Here is a 16,699-nt window from a genome sequence, read left to right on the forward strand (position 1 = left end):
ATTGGGTTCTCTCAACACAAAAGGAGGGTGGGCTGGCAGTGTGTCTGCCAGTCTCCACCTTCACCGAGCTCTTCAGTCCTGGAAGGACAAGACTTTCCTTAGACAAACCAACTGGTTAAGAAACCACTGCTGGAGCTTCCCTGGTGGTCTAGTGGGTAGGACTTTGCACTGCTAATGTGGGGGACCCAGGTTCGATCCCACATGCCGCAACTTGAGTTTGCATGCCACAACTAGAAGATGCAGAGCGCCACAACTAAGTCCCAGCACAGCCAAGTAAATATTTTAAAAAAGAAACCACTGCTGGTGAACGTGTGAATGCGGCATTGTCCCAGCAGGAAGCATGCTCATGTGGGATATTTCAAAGAGTTCAGCAGAGGGATCATTTGTGAAGAAGTGGACAGGGGAACCTCAGGGCCAGTACAGTACCCTAAAATGGTACTAGAGGAGAGCTATTCCTTGCTGCTCAGACCAGAAGGCACAGGGAGCAAAGTGGAACCCAGAGGAGAGGGGCTGCCCTGAGGGGAGCAGTGATCCTGGCAAGAGGGGCTCCATTTTCTGTGGGGCCCCCCATTACCAAATCCTACTGAAAGCCAGCAGGCACAGGGGTCCAGGTGATGCTTCCCACCCCAGTCAGCCTCCAGGACCCAGGACAGAAAGGGGACTGGGGGCAAGTAAAGACCCCCAAGCCCAGAGTTCTTCCCTAATGTGTTTTCAGCAACAACTCAGGAACCAGTTGTTCCGAGAGACCTGGTGTTGGGCATGGAAAACTAGACACCAGAGAGCCACAAAATGGCTCCCATAACCCATTCACCAGCTCGTTCTTCAGTGCCTCTGGGCCCTGCACTACACAACTGACAGGTCCTAGATACTGGGCCCCCAGACCTGGGCCAGGCATGCCAGGCACACTGTGTAAAGTCCAGCAATTGAGAGATGGAGACACCTAAAATCACATTTCATGGGCTGATTGAAACTCAGATGCTTGCCTAGCCACCCCACCCTTCAAGACCCTGGTGGTCTAGTGGTTAAGACTCCTGAGTTTCCACTGCAGGGGAGGCAGGTTCAATCCCTGATTGGGGAACTAAGATCCTGCATCATGACTGCTATGTGGCCAAAAAAAAAAAAAAAGACTTTCAAATAACCCCTATTTATCTCTGTCACATGCCAGACTCGGTGCAAAGCATTCCCACCTGGTGATCTACATGGATTTTCAACACAAACCAGTGGTAGGAAGACTCATCAGTCCCATTTCCAGATGAAGAAACAGGCTCAGCTAGATATGGCTTGGCCCAGGTTCCATGGAGATAAAATAGCAAAGCTCTGGGCCCGCAGACTTCCAGCACTAAACTCCCTTGTTTCTGAAAATGCATTAGTAGGACTGACTCTCCAGGAATGTGAAGAAATGAATAAATATTGCTTCATTCACCACCAAGCCTTTTACAGACTTCCTCTGCCTGGAGAGCCCTCCCTGTTTATCAGAAACCTTTTCTCCATCAAGTTTCACACCTGGAAAGTCATCCCTGAACCCTTAGACTGAATCAGGAGCCTCTTCTGGGTCCCTTGAGCCCCCTGGCTTTTCCCCACTGAAGCTGGGTCCCTCTGCCTGTGCTCCATAGCCTTGGTCATTCTGGGTATCTCCCCCATGGACTAGGTTATGTCTTCATTTTCAGTGCTAAGGTAGGCCTGGCCTGTTGTTGGATCTCAGGAAAATGTAGGTGAATAAGTGAAAAAAAAGTTAACTGCAGGAAGTTAACTGCAGGGGAATATTCAAAATCCTTAACCCCTGGCTAAGAAACCAATGACCAATCTAGAACAGAGCCTGGCCAGAGTGCTGGGGTTAGGGTCCTGGGAGCCTCTGGCTGTGTCACGTGACCCCTCCTTTAGTTCCTGAACCGTAGGAGGGTGGGGGAGTGGTGTCCCAATTATTAGGAGCTGGACTAGTGTGTGTGTGTGTGTGTGTGTGTGTGTGTGCACACGCAGGTGCGCATTCAGTCGCTCAGTCATGTCCAACTCTTTGCGACCCCATGAACTGTAAGCCTACCAGGCTCCTCTGTCCATGGGATTCTCCAGGCAAGAATATTGGAGTGTGTTGCCATTTCCTTCTCCAGCGTATCTTCCTGACTCAAGAAATGAACCCAAGTCTCCTGTGTCTCCTGAATTGGCAGGCAGGTTGCTTACAACTAGCACCACCTGGGAAGCCCCTGGACGATGAATAAACCAGTATTGTAATGTTCCCTACACTTGAACAGTGCTTCTGGCCGACCATCAGCTCTTATCCTCTGAGGATCAGAAAAGTAGAGATTCTTCTTGAAGATGCTCAGTGTGGACTCTCACTTTGATCTTACTAAGTAGACCCTGCTGTCCCTCCATCCTCTGGAGCAATCACAGTCACCCCCTCCCCTGATTCCTCATACAGCTGCTGTGATTTGAATAACCAAGAGGCTGGTGGATGTCCGGTAGTGACTAATTTGCTTGGCAAACAGACCCTCTGGTTCTGGGCCCTGCTGGTACTATGGAAAGACACTCAGCCTCACTGGGTTCTCTGTTTCCTCTCCCCACGCCCCAAGAGCCACCTAGGTTCCATCTTGTCCTGCTGCACCTCCTCAGAGGACTTAGGGCTTGTCTTCCCCTGGAGGCTGGAGAGTGCGCTGGGAAACCTGGCAGAGGAGAAGCGGGAGGAGTGGCAGGACCCAAGGCAGAGGTAACCAGAGCTGGCTAAGTCTGCCCCCAGGGCCTGTCAGGAAATTTGCATGGAGAGAACAAGGCTTCTTGGGGGCTTCCCCCTCCCTTCCCACCTGGGAGAGTCATCCTGGACCTGAGGTCTGACAGCAGGTGGAGGAAGCAGCCGCGTGTGTGGAGCTGTCGCCCTATTCCCAGAGGTGATGCCCCGTGCCTTTCTGGTCAGGAGTCGGCGTCCACAGCCACCCAACTGGGACCACCTGCCTGACCAGCTCCGGGGAGACGCCTATGTCCCAGGTGGGCCCCTCTCTGGGCCTGGAGGTGAGGGGCAGGGGAGACATAAAGCATGACCACCTGGTTTCTCTACTCAGACTGCAGCAACCTGGGGGGGCCGCCGGCACACCGGACTTCCGGCCTCGGGGACTCTTGGGCAGCGGTGAGTCTGCGGCAGGCGCCCAAGACCCTGCTTAGTTTCACCTCTGCCCGCTCTCAGCCTCGAGAGACCCTGACTGCCTCTTAATCCCACAGATGCCTCCAGCCTCAGGACCTACCCCACCCACTGCCCTCTCTGCTGGGAATGCCTTTCCTTTCTGAGTAGTGGGCTCATTGTTAGGCCTTCCCCTAAGCACTGTGTCTCCAGGGATTCTGTGCCCAGTGGGGCAGAAGAACAGATTCAGGCCCATAAATGGATGGTGATCTATGTCAGAGAGTCGGACAAGGTGACAGGAGCAGGATGCGGGGGTGGAGGAGGAGCTTGGGGCCTCTCAGAAGAGATACTCAGCTGTGAGTACCCTGGAAGAAGGAAAGCCCTAGGCGGGATGTGAATGTGCTGGAGTTTTATTTCAATTTTTACTAGAACAGGACTGTTCTAGGCTATGGATGTTTAAGAGTAAGACAAAAACTCATTCCTTCCTGAAGCTTATCATCTGGTGGGGGTTGCTGGTATAGATAATAAAATTAGGGGAAAAAATACATTGGAAAATGGTATGTACTATGGAAAAATATAAAACAAAGTAAGGGTGATGGGGACCAGGTGACCAGGAAAGGCTTTGTGGGTGGCGTTTGCTCACACAAACTGCAGTCTCCGGCCTTACCAGACCTCCGTGGTTCCCGGTTCTAGGCACTTCATTCCATCCAGTGGAGGGGAGTTGGGGTCCTAACCCCCCTGTCCCTCCCACAGCCCTCCCAGGGCACTCTGACTGCCACCCCTAGTAGCCCCAGGACCCTTGGCTGCCCGCTGTGCCCCAAGACCTTCCCATTGCAGCGCATGCTAACCCGGCACCTCAAGTGCCACAGCCCTGCTCGCCGCCACGTATGCCACTGCTGTGGCAAGGGCTTCCATGATGCCTTCGACCTCAAGCGCCACATGAGGACACACACAGGTGAGCCATGGCAGGGACTGGGAGGGGCTTCTGGTGGGAGATGGGAGGAAATGGAGGGAGGTGCAGGGGACTCAGAGACTCCAAGCACCTGAGTTCTGTGCACAAGTGGTGCTTGTGTTTGTGGGGCAGGACTCAGGCCTCAGCGGGCTAGGAACACCACGCACCTCAGCTCCCGGCCAGGGGTTGTCAGGCAGTGCCAAGTTGGGGGCCTGCTGAGGGATATGGGGAGAAAACAGATAACTGGTTACAGGATTCAGGTCCCAGACTGCAGGGTGCAAAAGGGAACATCATAATGAGGAGGGTGGGGACACAGGTGTCTGGTCCATGTTTGCACTGGGCGGAGAGGGAGCAGATGATGGGATGCAGGCCAAGGTCTGGCGAATTTGGAGCAAGAATGTGTGTGTGTGTGGGGGGGGGGGTGCTCACGGAGGGGAGGGTGGGGAGGCTCTGGTATGGGGATCATTGCCCTCCCTCTGGCCCACCTGCACAGGGATCCGGCCATTCCGCTGCGGAGCTTGTGGAAAAGCATTTACGCAGCGGTGCTCACTTGAAGCACACCTCGCCAAGGTGCACGGGCAGCCGGCCAGCTACGCTTACCGCGAGCGCCGTGAAAAGCTGCACGTGTGCGAGGACTGCGGCTTCACCAGCTCGCAGCCCGACGCTTTCGCGCGGCACCGCGCTCTCCACCGTGCTGCCTAGACTGTGTACCCGGCGTCCAACCCATGAGACGGAAATAAACAAAGAAAAGGCACTCACAGAACACAGCATTTATTACACAAGGGAGAGAGGGTCACTCGGTCCAACGATGGCCGCAATGCGGGGCCGTGCACACGTAGTACAAGCGCATGGCATCCTGGCAGAAAAGATACATGGTTAGGAAGGCTCTCGACTCACAGCAGGGTACAACAAGCAACCTCCATTCAGAGAAGCCTCATCCCAAAAGAACAGACAATAGAGGGCTTTCCTCACTGCTAAAGGTCCATCTCAGGATACCTGGAAGGGCAGGGTCTTCCCCAGTATAGGTATCCCCACTCCCCGGGAAGGACCAGACCAAGATCACCCAGAAAGTTTTGCTCGCGCCACTCACCTCGGCCCGAGCACTGTGTGACTGGAAGAACACCGCCTCCTTGTGGCCGCACCTGAGGAGACAGTCACTCGGAGCCTGCCATACCCTCCCCTCCCCGCTTCTCGGTTTGGTGAGGATAAGCCAGCCAGCTCCCCTCCCCAATACCAGCTGCGCACTCACTTTTGGCACGGGTGGTCTTCGGTTCGCGGCAACGTGGGGTCCTGGGACACGTCAGCGATGATCTGGGTCAGCTCGCTAAGGGAATAGAGGGTGAATAAGTATGCTTGGTCCGGCCTCCCAAGCCAACAACCCCGTCCCCGAACTCCGGTCGTGCCACTCACTCCACTTCGTGCGTGATTTTGTTGACGTAGATGCAGCTGTTGTCGGCTTCCTGCTGGTAATCACAGTTCCGGCACTGCGAGAGGGAGTGTGCGGCGGGAAGCGGGTCAAGGGGTGATACCCGAAGGGAGTGGAAGGAAGGGCAGGGTCTTTCCCGGAGGGTATGACTAGGGCACGGAGTCTCGGAACTGGGATCATGGGGTGTAACCGAGGATCACCTCCAGGATGGCAAAGACAAAGTCTAGTTCATTTGGGGGAAGTTCATTTGGGGGACAGTCTGGCGTTTAGACCAGGAGGGGTCGGGGCGGCACCGGGAGTACGGCGGGGCCACGTTGGGTACCAGGGGGCCGGTCCCGGAATACCCTGCGGGCGGCGCTCACCGCGTAGAGCAGAATGCGGTTCTCCTTGTCCTCCTTGGGGTAAAGCATGTTGTTACTGTGAAGAGGGGAAGAGGGAAATCAGAGGTCAGTATTGAGGCCATTACTTGCTGCCCTTCCACAGTGCTGGCCGGGCCTCACCATTCCTGGCAGAATCGAATACCCACGAAGCCTGGCTCGTAGGTCCCGTCGGGTTCCATAGCGACTCACTGCCTGTCCAACTTCCGCGCTTGCTCCGCCGTGCGACAGGTCGCAGGAAGGGTCAGAATTCCTAGCTTCGCCAAACTAAGAGCGGAGCTGGGCACGTGTGCTGGTGCCCAACGGCTTTGTGCTCGCCTGTCTGTCCTGAGGTTTGATTAATTACTTGCTTCAGTCTCTTGATACCCTAGAATAATTGCTTCCAACTTCTGGGCCGTGCTTCCCTAGTTCACACAATAGTGTAGTACGAGAGCCAGCAAAACGATGCGTCACGTAACGCGCAAAGAACTAAGCATTAATGAAGACGCCCCAGCTCTTTGCAGGCTGAAGGCCGGTGCACATGCGCGAGTTTACCCTTCGCGGACTGGGCTAGCTTTTGCCAGTTCTTCCTCTCGGCTTCAGCCTTCGCCCGCCAGGCCGTTTCCCGTGCCGCTATTGGAGGAACTGCACCCTGAGAAAGGCCGTGGAAGGCCTTTCAGGATTGGCTGGGCCTACCCAAGCCTACCCGAGAACCCTCTTCCTGCCGACGGCGAATAGACGCGGCGATTGGCGGACTCCCCTGACGGGAGGGCGTGGATTCGCCAGGTCCGAGAGCAGGGGCGGGGCTGATATCCCAGAAGCGGTGGCGGCTGCGGAGCCGGTGTGAGGCGGCTGTCCGGGCTGCGGGCCGCCACAGGGCGCGGCGAGATGGAGGTGACGGGGTTGTCGGCGCCCACAGTGAACGTGTTCATCAGCAGCTCTCTCAACAGCTTTCGCTCCCAGAAGCGGTACAGTCGCAGCCTCACCGTAGCTGAGTTCAAGGTGTGGTCATGGGGGCGGGGTCCGGAGAGGCGGGGCGTTGAGGGGGCGGGACCAAGAAGAAATGGAGGGTCTTCCACAACGCAGAAAAGGGGCCAGAAATGAACCCAGGTTGCAGAGGTTGGGAACGAGACCTCAGCGGGGCGGGGCCAGGTGGAACCTTAGGTTCCAGAGAATGGGTGCGGGGCCAGGGAAAATCAGAGGTTGCAGGGAGTTGAGGGCAGGCCCGAACGGGGTGGGGCTAGGAATACCTAGTGGGTCCCAAAGGGTAGGTCTCTTGGAGGAACCGGGACGGGATGGTGGTTATTGATACAAAGGACGGAGCCTCAGGGTAGAGGGTGGGGCCACTGACAGCCTTCCACCTCATCCCCGCCTCCCCCATCTTGTATCCTCACAGTGTAAACTACAGCTTGTTGTGGGCAGCCCTGCTTCTTGCATGGAATTGGAGCTGTATGGACCTGACGACAAGTTCTGCTGCAAGCTGGATCAGGATGATGCGCTGCTGGGCTCCTACCCCGTAGACGACGGCTGTCGCATCCATGTGAGGCCTCCCTACCTAGGATCCCTCCCTTCCGTTCATATTTATTCAACAGATGTTTGCAGTGCTTTGCACTATGTGATAACCAAGATAGCCTCTAACCTCATGAAGTTCCCAGTCCAGCAGGGAGAGAGACAGACCCATCCCCAGTTATTGGCACTCAGCGATCTGGACTGGGCTGAGAAAAGCCTAGGGGACTGGAGGCATCCAGCAGAGGTGCTTGACCTCACCCAGGGGTATATGAAGGGGATTCTTGAAAGGCGGGTTGCCTGAGTTGAAATCTGAAGGATGAGGAAAGGGCCTCCTAAGAATAGAGGTGGGAGGGACATGCCAGGCAGAGAGAACAGAGGGTCAGATGGGTCAGGGTGAGCGAAGAGGCTCATGTGTCAGAAGCCAGAACACAGAGGACCTCTGCATGCATCAACTCACATCATCCTCTCTGTTCTCGGTGTCCCCCACAAAAACTCAGACGAGCCAGCATCCTGGGTGAGCTTTGCAGATGCTAGTCCCTGTGCCTGAATGGTTGTTTTTTCTATGCCTCCACGGCTTGCTTCTTCCTTCCAGTCTTTACATAAATGTCACTGGGTGTGAGGGCTTCATGGCCTTCAGTATAAAATTTAAACCTCCTGCCTTTCCCACTTGATTTGATTTTCCTTCTTACTAATCACCCTGTGACATACTGTGGAGTTTTCTTCAGTACCTGGAACAGAGCCTGGCACACAGAGGATGCTCAGTGATTCACTGTTGAATGATGAATTGAATCCAGAAAATAAGACTTAGAAAATGGTATAATTAACACTATTTTGCAGAAGAGAAAACTTAGCTTCAGGATGGAATTGACTTTCCTAAGGAGGAACATGGGTAGATTACCTCTTTCATTTATTTATAACTATTCATTGAGCATACATGATGTGCCAGGGGTATAGCCATGAATCAAGTCTGAGAACGTCTCTGTTTTAGTTTTGTCCAGTATGTGAGGTAGTTGTTAGCTAAACATTTACAGAAACAAATGGGAAGGGTTAGTGAGATGAGGGCCATACAGGAGGACATCACAGAGCTGGAAGATCATATACTGTGGAGCCTGACCCATCAGCAAGATCCAGGAGGACTTCCTGGAGGAGGTGCTGACTGAGCAGAGACCTGAAGAATAGGAAGAATTAACTAAAGAAGGGAAAAGTATGCTCCAGGAGGAGGGCACAGCATGTGCACTCTGAGGTGGGAGGGAGCAGAGTAGGTATGGGGGCCGAAGAGTGACCTCTTCTGTTGTGGAGGGAAGTGGCAGCCAGGGGAGGGTCCTGGTGTGAGTCAGATGTTAACAGGTGTCCTCTGACTGCCTATGGGGAAATGACTGGAGGACAGAAAAGTAGGGAGACCAAGGAGGAGGCTGCTTCCATAGTTGGGTCCAGGACCCAGTTGAAGTGATGGGTCCTGGACCATAGTGTTGGGCTCACAGTCCTAGAACTGTGAACTAGAACTCACAGCCCCTAGAACGGACTGGGCTGACCTAGGCAGTCTCACCCTAGGGATGCTGGGTGGATCACGCAGGGCCGTGGCATCTCCAACAGGAGGGTTTTACACATGGATTCAGGTACAGGCCAGCTGCTGACTGACGTGGCCACACAAGGAAAGTTTCCTAAAGGTGGAGCCTCTGGAGAATTTGCATTTTTTTAATTGGTTAATTTATTTTAATTGGAGAATAATTACTTTACAATATTGTGATGGTTTTTGCCATACATTAGCATGAATAAGCCACAGGTATACGTGCGTCCCCCTTATCCTGAATCCCCCTCCCACCTGCCTCCCCTGTATTTTTTCTAAAATTCTTTTTCTGTTTCTAAATATCACCCCTATTTCTTATAACAGTGAACAACAGCAATCTCAAACTTACAAAAATCCCTAATGTAGAAAATAGACATTCTTAGTGATCCTTGGCCAGAGATAAGGGCCGTTTCTATTTTGCCGAGCGACTCCAGCCGAACATTTTAGGGTGTTCCTGACCTCTGTCTTTCTCCCACATCCATATCTAATCTCTCTGCAGCCCCTGTTGGCTCCACCCACAAAATCTATCCAGAATCTAAACTCTGCTCCCCAGTACCCCCATACTGGCCCCACTTCCATCCTTCCCTTCCACACACCGCCCCCACCCCACCCCTCCGCAGGGCCATCACATAGCCTCTCCCTGCCCCCATCCCGGTGCGTCTCCATCTGCTTCCCACGCTCAGCTGAGGGAGCCTGTGAGCCCGCGAGTCAGATCAGAGCCCTCCTAGTGGAGCGCTTCCATAGCTGCCTCTCGTTGTGGGTAAAAGCCAAAATCCTCAATTGTCTTTTGTGTCTCCCACTTTCCCTGTGGCTCATTCCACTCCTACCTCGCTGACCCTGCTGTTCCTCAAAGGAGCTGAAGACATTTATACAGCTGGGGCTTTGTGCCCGTTGTTCCTCCTGGCCTTGTCTCAGATACCCCTTCCTGTCAGAAGCCTCTTCAAGTTGTATTTGTCTGCATAGAACCTTGTCGTTGTCTGGTGTTTAATACACATCTTTGTGCATTTGTTTCCAGTTGGCCTCCCAACAGAATGGTCACTTCTTGAGGGCAGGGATTGATCTGATTTTGCACTGTGGCCCTAGTACCCAGCACAGGCTTCTCAGGTGATGCTAGTGGTAAAGATCCTGCCTGCCATTGAGGAGACATAAGAGGCATGGGTTCAATCTCTGGGTCAGGAAGATCCTCTGGAGGAGGGCATGGCAACCACTCCAGTATTCTTGCCTGGAAAGTCCCATGGACAGAGGAGCCTGGCAGGCCACAGTCCATGGGATCACAAAGAGTTGGACACAGCTGAAGCAACTTAGCACTAGTACCCAGCACAGGGCCCAGCAGGGCACCCTGGAGGAACAAGTGAGTGGATATTAGGGACGGTACAGGAAGAGATGCTCCAAGACATGGAAGCTGGGGTCAGTGTAGAAGGGTCCCAGGGTCCGGAGAAGACAGACATGCTGCCCAGAGGGTGAGCAAGGCCTGAGCTCTGCCCTTGGGTTCCAGTGGCCTAGGGCCATCCATCATGTGGATGCTGGCGTATGGGGTAGATGGGAGGCAGATGCAGCCTCCAGGGCCTCAAGATGGAGTGCGGAGGGTGAGACACCTATTGTAGACACCTGCTGTAGAGCCCTTTGGCTGGGCTCCAGGGAGGACAGAAGGCTGGCATAAAGGTGAAGGTAGGGAAATGTGGTTTTTCGGAGGCAGGAGAGACTTAAATCTGCAGAATGTGCAGCCGCACTCACCCCCGCAGCATCCTAGGTCTCTGTGCCCACACCCTGATCCCCACTGACCTCCCTCACCTCATTCCAGGTCATTGACCACAGCGGTGCCCGCCTTGGGGAGTATGAGGACATATCCAAGGTGGAGAAATATGAGATCTCACAAGAAGCCTATGAACAGAGGCAAGGTAAGGGATGCCCAGCGATGGATGGGGGCCTGGGGGGGCTAGAGGAAGTGTGGGGACAAGCAGAGGTGTGTGCAGGGGCACACAGGATAGACAGGGACACTGAGGGCAAGTTGGCGCTGTATGGGGTGGGGTAAGGCTGGCATGGGGACAGATGGGTCATGGGAGAGCAGTCTGGGTGCACAGGCATGAGATATGGATGGAGGCTGGGAGGTGTGGGGCATGTGGGCAAACAAACAGGGCCATGGGAAAGGCTCAGGGTGTGAGGCCTGGTCAGGGCACAGTGTGGAGGGCAGAGCATGGTAGATTATGTGGACCGGACAGAACAACGTGGAGCCCAGTGCGGCGACAGATCAGAGTGTGGGGGGAGGGATGAGGAAGGTTTCAGGGGTCGGATGGAGTTAAGTGTGAAGTTGAAGGGCCAGGGAAGATGGGGTAACGTGAGAGGCTGCAGGCAAGCACCTTCTGTTTATTTTCAGGATTATGGGGAAGCCCAGGGGTTCTGTGGAGAGGTCGGCTCTGGTGGGAGACCTGGGGGGACTTGATGACAGCCCTTCAACACCCAGAACGGGAGAGTTTGTCTCTGGATGTTGGCCCCGTGGGGATGGCAGGTTATGTCCTCAGGCCAGAGGTCTCCCAGGTCTCTCATGTCTGACCCCCCCCACCCACTCCACCCACAGACTCAATCCGCTCCTTCCTGAAGCGCAACAAGCTAGGTCGATTCAATGAAGAAGAGCGGGCCCAGCAAGAGGCCGAGAACTCCCAGCGCCTTATCGAGGAGGAGGCCCAGGCCAGCACCATCCCTGTGGGCAGCCGCTGTGAGGTGCGGACACCTGGGCAGCCCCCTCGCAGGGGCACCGTCATGTATGTAGGTACGTGGCCCACAGAGGCCCCCTGCCCTGCCCTGCAGTGGGCAGTGTGGGGGACTTAGCCTTCAAAGAGATCTCAGTCCAGGAGGGGAGATGGTGCCAGGTGTGACTGACAGCCTAGTATGTTCTCAGCAGGGAAGTGGGAAGCAGAGGCCATGTGACAGAGGAAGCAGAGGCCAGAGGGGTCAGTTCTAAGGTGAAACCCTGGGGTGCAGTGATCAGAGCTGAGATGGGGAAACAAGCAGAATTATTAGGGCTGTGATGGGGGAAGCTCAGGCTGAAGTGATCAGAGCAGAGATGAGGGAAACTGAGGAGGCTGTGTGAGCTGCGAGGAAGTACCAGACCCTTGAGAGTAACCCAGGAAGGCTTCCTGAGGGAAGGGCTATCTGAAGGAAAGGGATGAGTGAAGGTGGAAAGGGGGGAAGAGGGAGCCGAGGGAGTAGTGAGTGCAAAGGCCATGAAAGGGCTTGGTCTGAGCAGGATCAAGCTTGACTTGTTTGAGGCAGAGAAAGGAAGTCAGCGTGGCTCGTGGGGAGTGAGAGAGGAAAGATGAGAGGTGAGGCCTGGGGCACGGGCAAGGCTGGACTGTGCTAGGCCTCAGGGACAGGAGAGAGCAGTGTCGGTTGTTTGTTTTTATAACAGCTTTATTGAACTATAATGTATACACCATATAAAGTTCACTCAGAGTACCATTCAGGAATCCCTTGGCAGTCCAGTGTTTAGGACTTCTACAGGGGACACAGGTTCACTCCCTGATCAGAGAACTAAGGTCACACAAACCAAGCAGCATGGCTAAAAGAAAATAAAAATGAAAAAAGCATACCATTCATTATAGTGTATTCATGGAATTGTGCAACCACACCACAGTCAGTTTTACATTTTCATCACCCCCAAAAGAAATGCTATAACCATTAGCAGCTATTCCCCACTTAGGAAACCCCAGCTCCTCTAGTCCACATTGGTGACCACTAATCCATGTTCTGTCTCTAAAAATTTGCCTTTTCTGGAAGTTTCATACAAATGGAATCATATGTGGTCTTTTGTGACTGGCTTCTTTTACTAGAAGCATAATTTCAAGGATCATCCATGTTGTAGCATGTGGCAGTGTTGTGTTTTTTTAATATTCGTCTGTGGCAGGTCTCAGTGGGAAGACCCCCATGAAGCATGTGGGATCTAGTTCCCTGACCAGGAATCGAACCTGAGCCCACTGCATTGGGTGTGTGGAGACTTAGCCTCTGGACCACCAGAGAAGTGCCAGCATTATGGTTTTGATTTGCATTTCTGCGTGGCTAATGATATTGAGCCTCTTTTCAGGTGCTTAATGCCTTGTGTATGTCTTCTTTAGAGAGACAGATTATTCGGCTCTTTTGCCCATTTTTTAGTTGGGTTGGTTGTCTTTTTGGTTTTTGAGTGGTATATTAGGGCTACCATATCAAGTACCACACACCCTGCGTGGCTTAAACAACAGAAATTTGTTTTTCACAGTTCTGGAAGCGGGAAGTCTTAGATTAATGCCTTAGCAGGTTTGATTTCTCCTTAGGCCTCTCTCTCTGGTTTATAGACGGCCCTCTCCTCTCTTTGTCCTCACATGCTCTTTCCTCTGTGTGTAGGCACTCCCTGGAGTCTTTGTCCAGATAATCTTGATGAGGATGTCAGTCAGCCTGGATTAGATCCCACCATAATGGCCTCCTTTTAACTTAATTGTCTCTTTAAAGGCCCTGTCTCCAACACAATGTAGTTCACATTCTGAACTACAAGGGATTAGGGCTTCAACATTTAAACTTGGGGGAACACAATCAAGCCCATAACAAGTTGTTGTTTGTATACATTAGGTACAGTTCCCATATCAGATTTATGATTTACAAATATATATCTCCCATTCTGTAGGTGGGTTGGTTGTTGTTGTTTAGTATTTATTTATTTGGCTGCATGAGGTCTTAGTTGCGGCATGCAGGATCTCTCGCTGTGCACGAGCTCTCTGGTGTGGTGCACAGCCTTCTGTAGTTGCAGTGTGCAGGCTCAGTTGCTCTGCAACATGTGGGATCTAAGTCCCCTGACCAGGGATTAAAGCTGTGTCTCTGCATTGCAAGGTGGATTCTTAACCACTGGGCCACCAGGGAAGTCCCTTTTTACTTTCTTGATAGTGACTTTTGAAGCACAAACATTTTTAATTTTATGAACTCCAATTTTTTTTTTTTTTTAATTTTTGGCTTGTGTGTAGGGTATTATATCTAAGGAACCAGTGCCTTAGACAAGGCCACAAAGAGTTATTCCTGTATTTTCCTCTAAGGGTTTCTAGTGTTATAACTTACATTTAGGTCTTTGACCCATTTTGAATTAATTTTTGTGTATGGTCTGAGGTGGAAGTCTAATTTCATTCTCTTACATATGGATATCTAGTCTCCCCAATACGATTTGATGGAAAGTCTATTCCTTCCTCATTAAACTGTCTTGGCTCCCTTGTCAGAAATCATTTGGCCATAAACATTGTGGATTTTATGCTGAGTGGGATAGGCAGCCTTTGAGGAATTTGGGGCAAAGTCAGGATAATCCCATGGACAGAGGAGCCTGGCGGGCTACAGTTCATAGGGTTGCAAAGAGTCAGACATGACTGAGGGACTGAGAACCCCAGTGGTGCTGCTTCTCTTTGATTTTTACAAAGCCCCCTATGACTGGGGCTGTTGAGTGAATAAGGGGTCAGAGGTGGGAACAGGGAGACCAGTGAAGGGACTACCGTATTCAAGTGGGCTGGAGATGGTGGTTGTCCTGGGTGGTAGCAAGGAGTGGTTTTTGCCTGGACAGGCTTTACAGTCAGTGGGCAGGCACAAATCTGGGGTGAGCTGCGAAGAGGGGCTTCACAGGGATTTCTCCCCTGGGCAGGACTGACAGATTTCAAACCTGGCTACTGGATTGGCATCCGCTATGATGAACCACTAGGGAAAAATGATGGCAGGTAAAGATCCTCACTCTAGTGTCTGTGTGTGTGCCTGTGCACACACGTGTGCGTTTATGTGTAAGTGCATGTGTGTACTACTGGGGGAGCCCGCCCACGCTAGCATCTGGAGTGCGAGCCCTCTGACACTGCCTCCCCCATCATGTCCTGCAGCGTGAATGGAAAACGCTACTTTGAATGCCAGGCCAAGTACGGCGCCTTCGTCAAGCCATCGGTCGTGACAGTGGGGGACTTCCCGGAAGAGGACTACGGTTTGGATGAGATGTGATGGCCAAGGAAGGGCAGCCCCCTGCTGCAGCCAGCTCGCCTACTCATTGCCCTTCCCTGTGTGCCCGTGGCCCTCTCCCCTTGAGCCTGTTTTTATTTTATTGACTACCCTCGCCATTGACTTTTGAGACACATGTATTAAATTTGCCGAAAACCTGGGAAGTGTTTGGAGGACTCAGTGATTTTAGGAGGGGCTGTGGACAGCTGGATGGGTGAGGGTGAAGCAGGAGGCTAGGCAAAATCCAAGTTGGGCACGGTGAGGCTTTAGGTATGTGACAAGTGCATGCAGCTCATGCATTCTAGAAAGCCTGATCCACCCTGTTTCTGTGTGCACGTGCAGTAATCCCTCATTAGCTCCTTGAAGGGATTCCTGACTATAATATTTGAGAGATTTCTACTTAATTGTCGCAGTTAATTATAACTTCTGGAGAAGAAGTTGGCAGTGGTAGGAGCAACCACAGTAAGCAGAATGAGGTTGAAATGCTTAGGAGCTGAAGGGGTCCTGGGGGAAGGTGCTCACATGTACCTACAACCTGATAGATCCATTCTCCAATGCCTACTGTAGGGTACACAGACTCACTCAGATACTCAGAACATTCACACACCTGGACTGACTTCTGGAGAACACAGACACTACAGATCATAGGTAGAGAAACACAGTCAGTGCACAAAGATTCTCTCCTCCACATAGGAGAGTGAAGCACACAGGATACACTCAGAGACTGACATCACACACAGTTGATGGGTAGACATACACCTACACACACGCGCACACACATGCGAATCAGTGAAGTCGTCTATAAAACAAAACTGGCTGTTTTTTATTTTTATTTGTTTTGGCTGCACTGGGTCTTAGTTGCAGCTCCCAGGATCTTCATTGCAGTATACAGACTCTTAGCTGCAGCATGCAGGATCTAGTTCCCTGACCGTGGGCCCCCTGCATTCAAATCGAGGAGTCTTACCCACTGAACCACCAGGGAGGTTCCCTAACTGGTTACTTTAGAAAAGGACCCCAAGGCTTAGGTCCCTTCCACATGAGGGAGTTGTCAGAGCAAGGAGCATTGGGGGGTGTCCTCAAATTCTCAAAAACTACCAATCAAACTTCAGCCAGAGTTCAGCAGAATTAGCTAATGGGTTGGCATTTGAGGACCTGAGGCTCACTTTAAAATCAGGCCCACTATGCACCTCCATGTGATGAGGCTAAAGAACAGGGACAGGAAGATTACATGCTTTCCTGGACACACTGATCACCCAAAATCACCTTTGAGCTCCAAGCACAGGTCACAGCATCAGTGAATATGAGGATCTGTCCAACTGCAGTGGAAGATCTCAGCACAAACTTCCAGGGTGTGCTTTAATGGCTTCCAGCTGTTAGCATGGAAGAAGCTGTCCCCATCAGAGGACAATGGAAGGGATCATGCTGGTGATTTCTAAATACGAAACACTTGCTATGGGCTTCCCTGGTGACTCAGACGATAAAGAATCTGCCTGCAATACAGGAGACCTGGGCTTAATCACTGGGTTGGGAAGGTCCCCTGGAGAAGGGAATGGCAACCCACTCCAGCATTCTTGCCTGGAGAATTCCATGGACAGAGGAGCCTGGTGGGCTACAGTCCACGGGGTTGCAAAGAGTTGGACATGACTGTGTGACCAACACGTCTGTGTGAAAGTCAACCACAGTTAGGGATTGGGGAGACACATTTTATAGAATAACCTGGTGCTTAAGCTTTAAGGGGGGCCAGAAAGGAAGGGGGACAGTGGTCAATGTGTTAAGGAAGTACCAGCTGCTGTAACCAATATCC

The 16,699-nt window shown here is 52.4% G+C and overlaps 3 protein-coding genes across 3 annotated transcripts; 2 read left to right on the plus strand and 1 right to left on the minus strand.

The window, feature by feature from the left end:
* Nucleotides 1–1,548: 1,548 nt before the first annotated feature.
* OVOL3 (ovo like zinc finger 3) lies at nt 1,549–5,305 on the plus strand. The gene is given in 4 exon segments (XM_070772164.1): nt 1,549–3,017; nt 3,020–3,112; nt 3,857–4,058; nt 4,549–5,305. Coding segments are annotated over 4 exon segments (642 nt in total). The 5' UTR covers nt 1,549–2,879; the 3' UTR covers nt 4,758–5,305.
* POLR2I (RNA polymerase II subunit I) lies at nt 4,811–6,210 on the minus strand. Its single transcript, XM_019979171.2, has 6 exons — nt 5,982–6,210; nt 5,844–5,898; nt 5,466–5,539; nt 5,305–5,379; nt 5,146–5,197; nt 4,811–4,911 (listed from the first exon to the last, which is right to left on the minus strand). The coding sequence occupies exons 1-6, from the start codon at nt 6,038–6,040 to the stop codon at nt 4,849–4,851; spliced, it is 378 nt and encodes a 125-aa protein (XP_019834730.1). The 5' UTR covers nt 6,041–6,210; the 3' UTR covers nt 4,811–4,848.
* Nucleotides 6,211–6,635: 425 nt separating this feature from the next.
* Nucleotides 6,636–15,059, plus strand: TBCB (tubulin folding cofactor B). The gene is made up of 6 exons (XM_019979156.2): nt 6,636–6,839; nt 7,234–7,377; nt 10,715–10,811; nt 11,489–11,680; nt 14,558–14,630; nt 14,784–15,059. Exons 1-6 carry the CDS (start codon nt 6,726–6,728, stop codon nt 14,896–14,898), a joined length of 735 nt encoding a protein of 244 aa, XP_019834715.2. The 5' UTR covers nt 6,636–6,725; the 3' UTR covers nt 14,899–15,059.
* The last annotated feature ends 1,640 nt before the right edge of the window (nt 15,060–16,699 follow it).

This window comes from Bos indicus, chromosome 18, assembly GCF_029378745.1.
Source record: "Bos indicus isolate NIAB-ARS_2022 breed Sahiwal x Tharparkar chromosome 18, NIAB-ARS_B.indTharparkar_mat_pri_1.0, whole genome shotgun sequence".
NCBI classification, from domain to species: domain Eukaryota; kingdom Metazoa; phylum Chordata; class Mammalia; order Artiodactyla; family Bovidae; genus Bos; species Bos indicus.

Excerpts from the sequence above, each read along its gene's own strand:
- POLR2I (XM_019979171.2), bottom strand. The coding sequence starts at position 6,040 with ATGGAACCCGACGGGACCTACGAGCCAGGCTTCGTGGGTATTCGATTC. Across the intron at positions 5,899-5,981 it reads ATTCGATTCTGCCAGGAATG|TAACAACATGCTTTACCCCA; the intron begins GTGAGGCCCGGC and ends CCCTCTTCACAG. Across the intron at positions 5,198-5,304 it reads GAAGACCACCCGTGCCAAAA|GTGCGGCCACAAGGAGGCGG; the intron begins GTGAGTGCGCAG and ends CTGTCTCCTCAG.
- TBCB (XM_019979156.2), top strand. The coding sequence starts at position 6,726 with ATGGAGGTGACGGGGTTGTCGGCGCCCACAGTGAACGTGTTCATCAGC. Across the intron at positions 7,378-10,714 it reads ACGACGGCTGTCGCATCCAT|GTCATTGACCACAGCGGTGC; the intron begins GTGAGGCCTCCC and ends ACCTCATTCCAG. Across the intron at positions 10,812-11,488 it reads AGCCTATGAACAGAGGCAAG|ACTCAATCCGCTCCTTCCTG; the intron begins GTAAGGGATGCC and ends CTCCACCCACAG.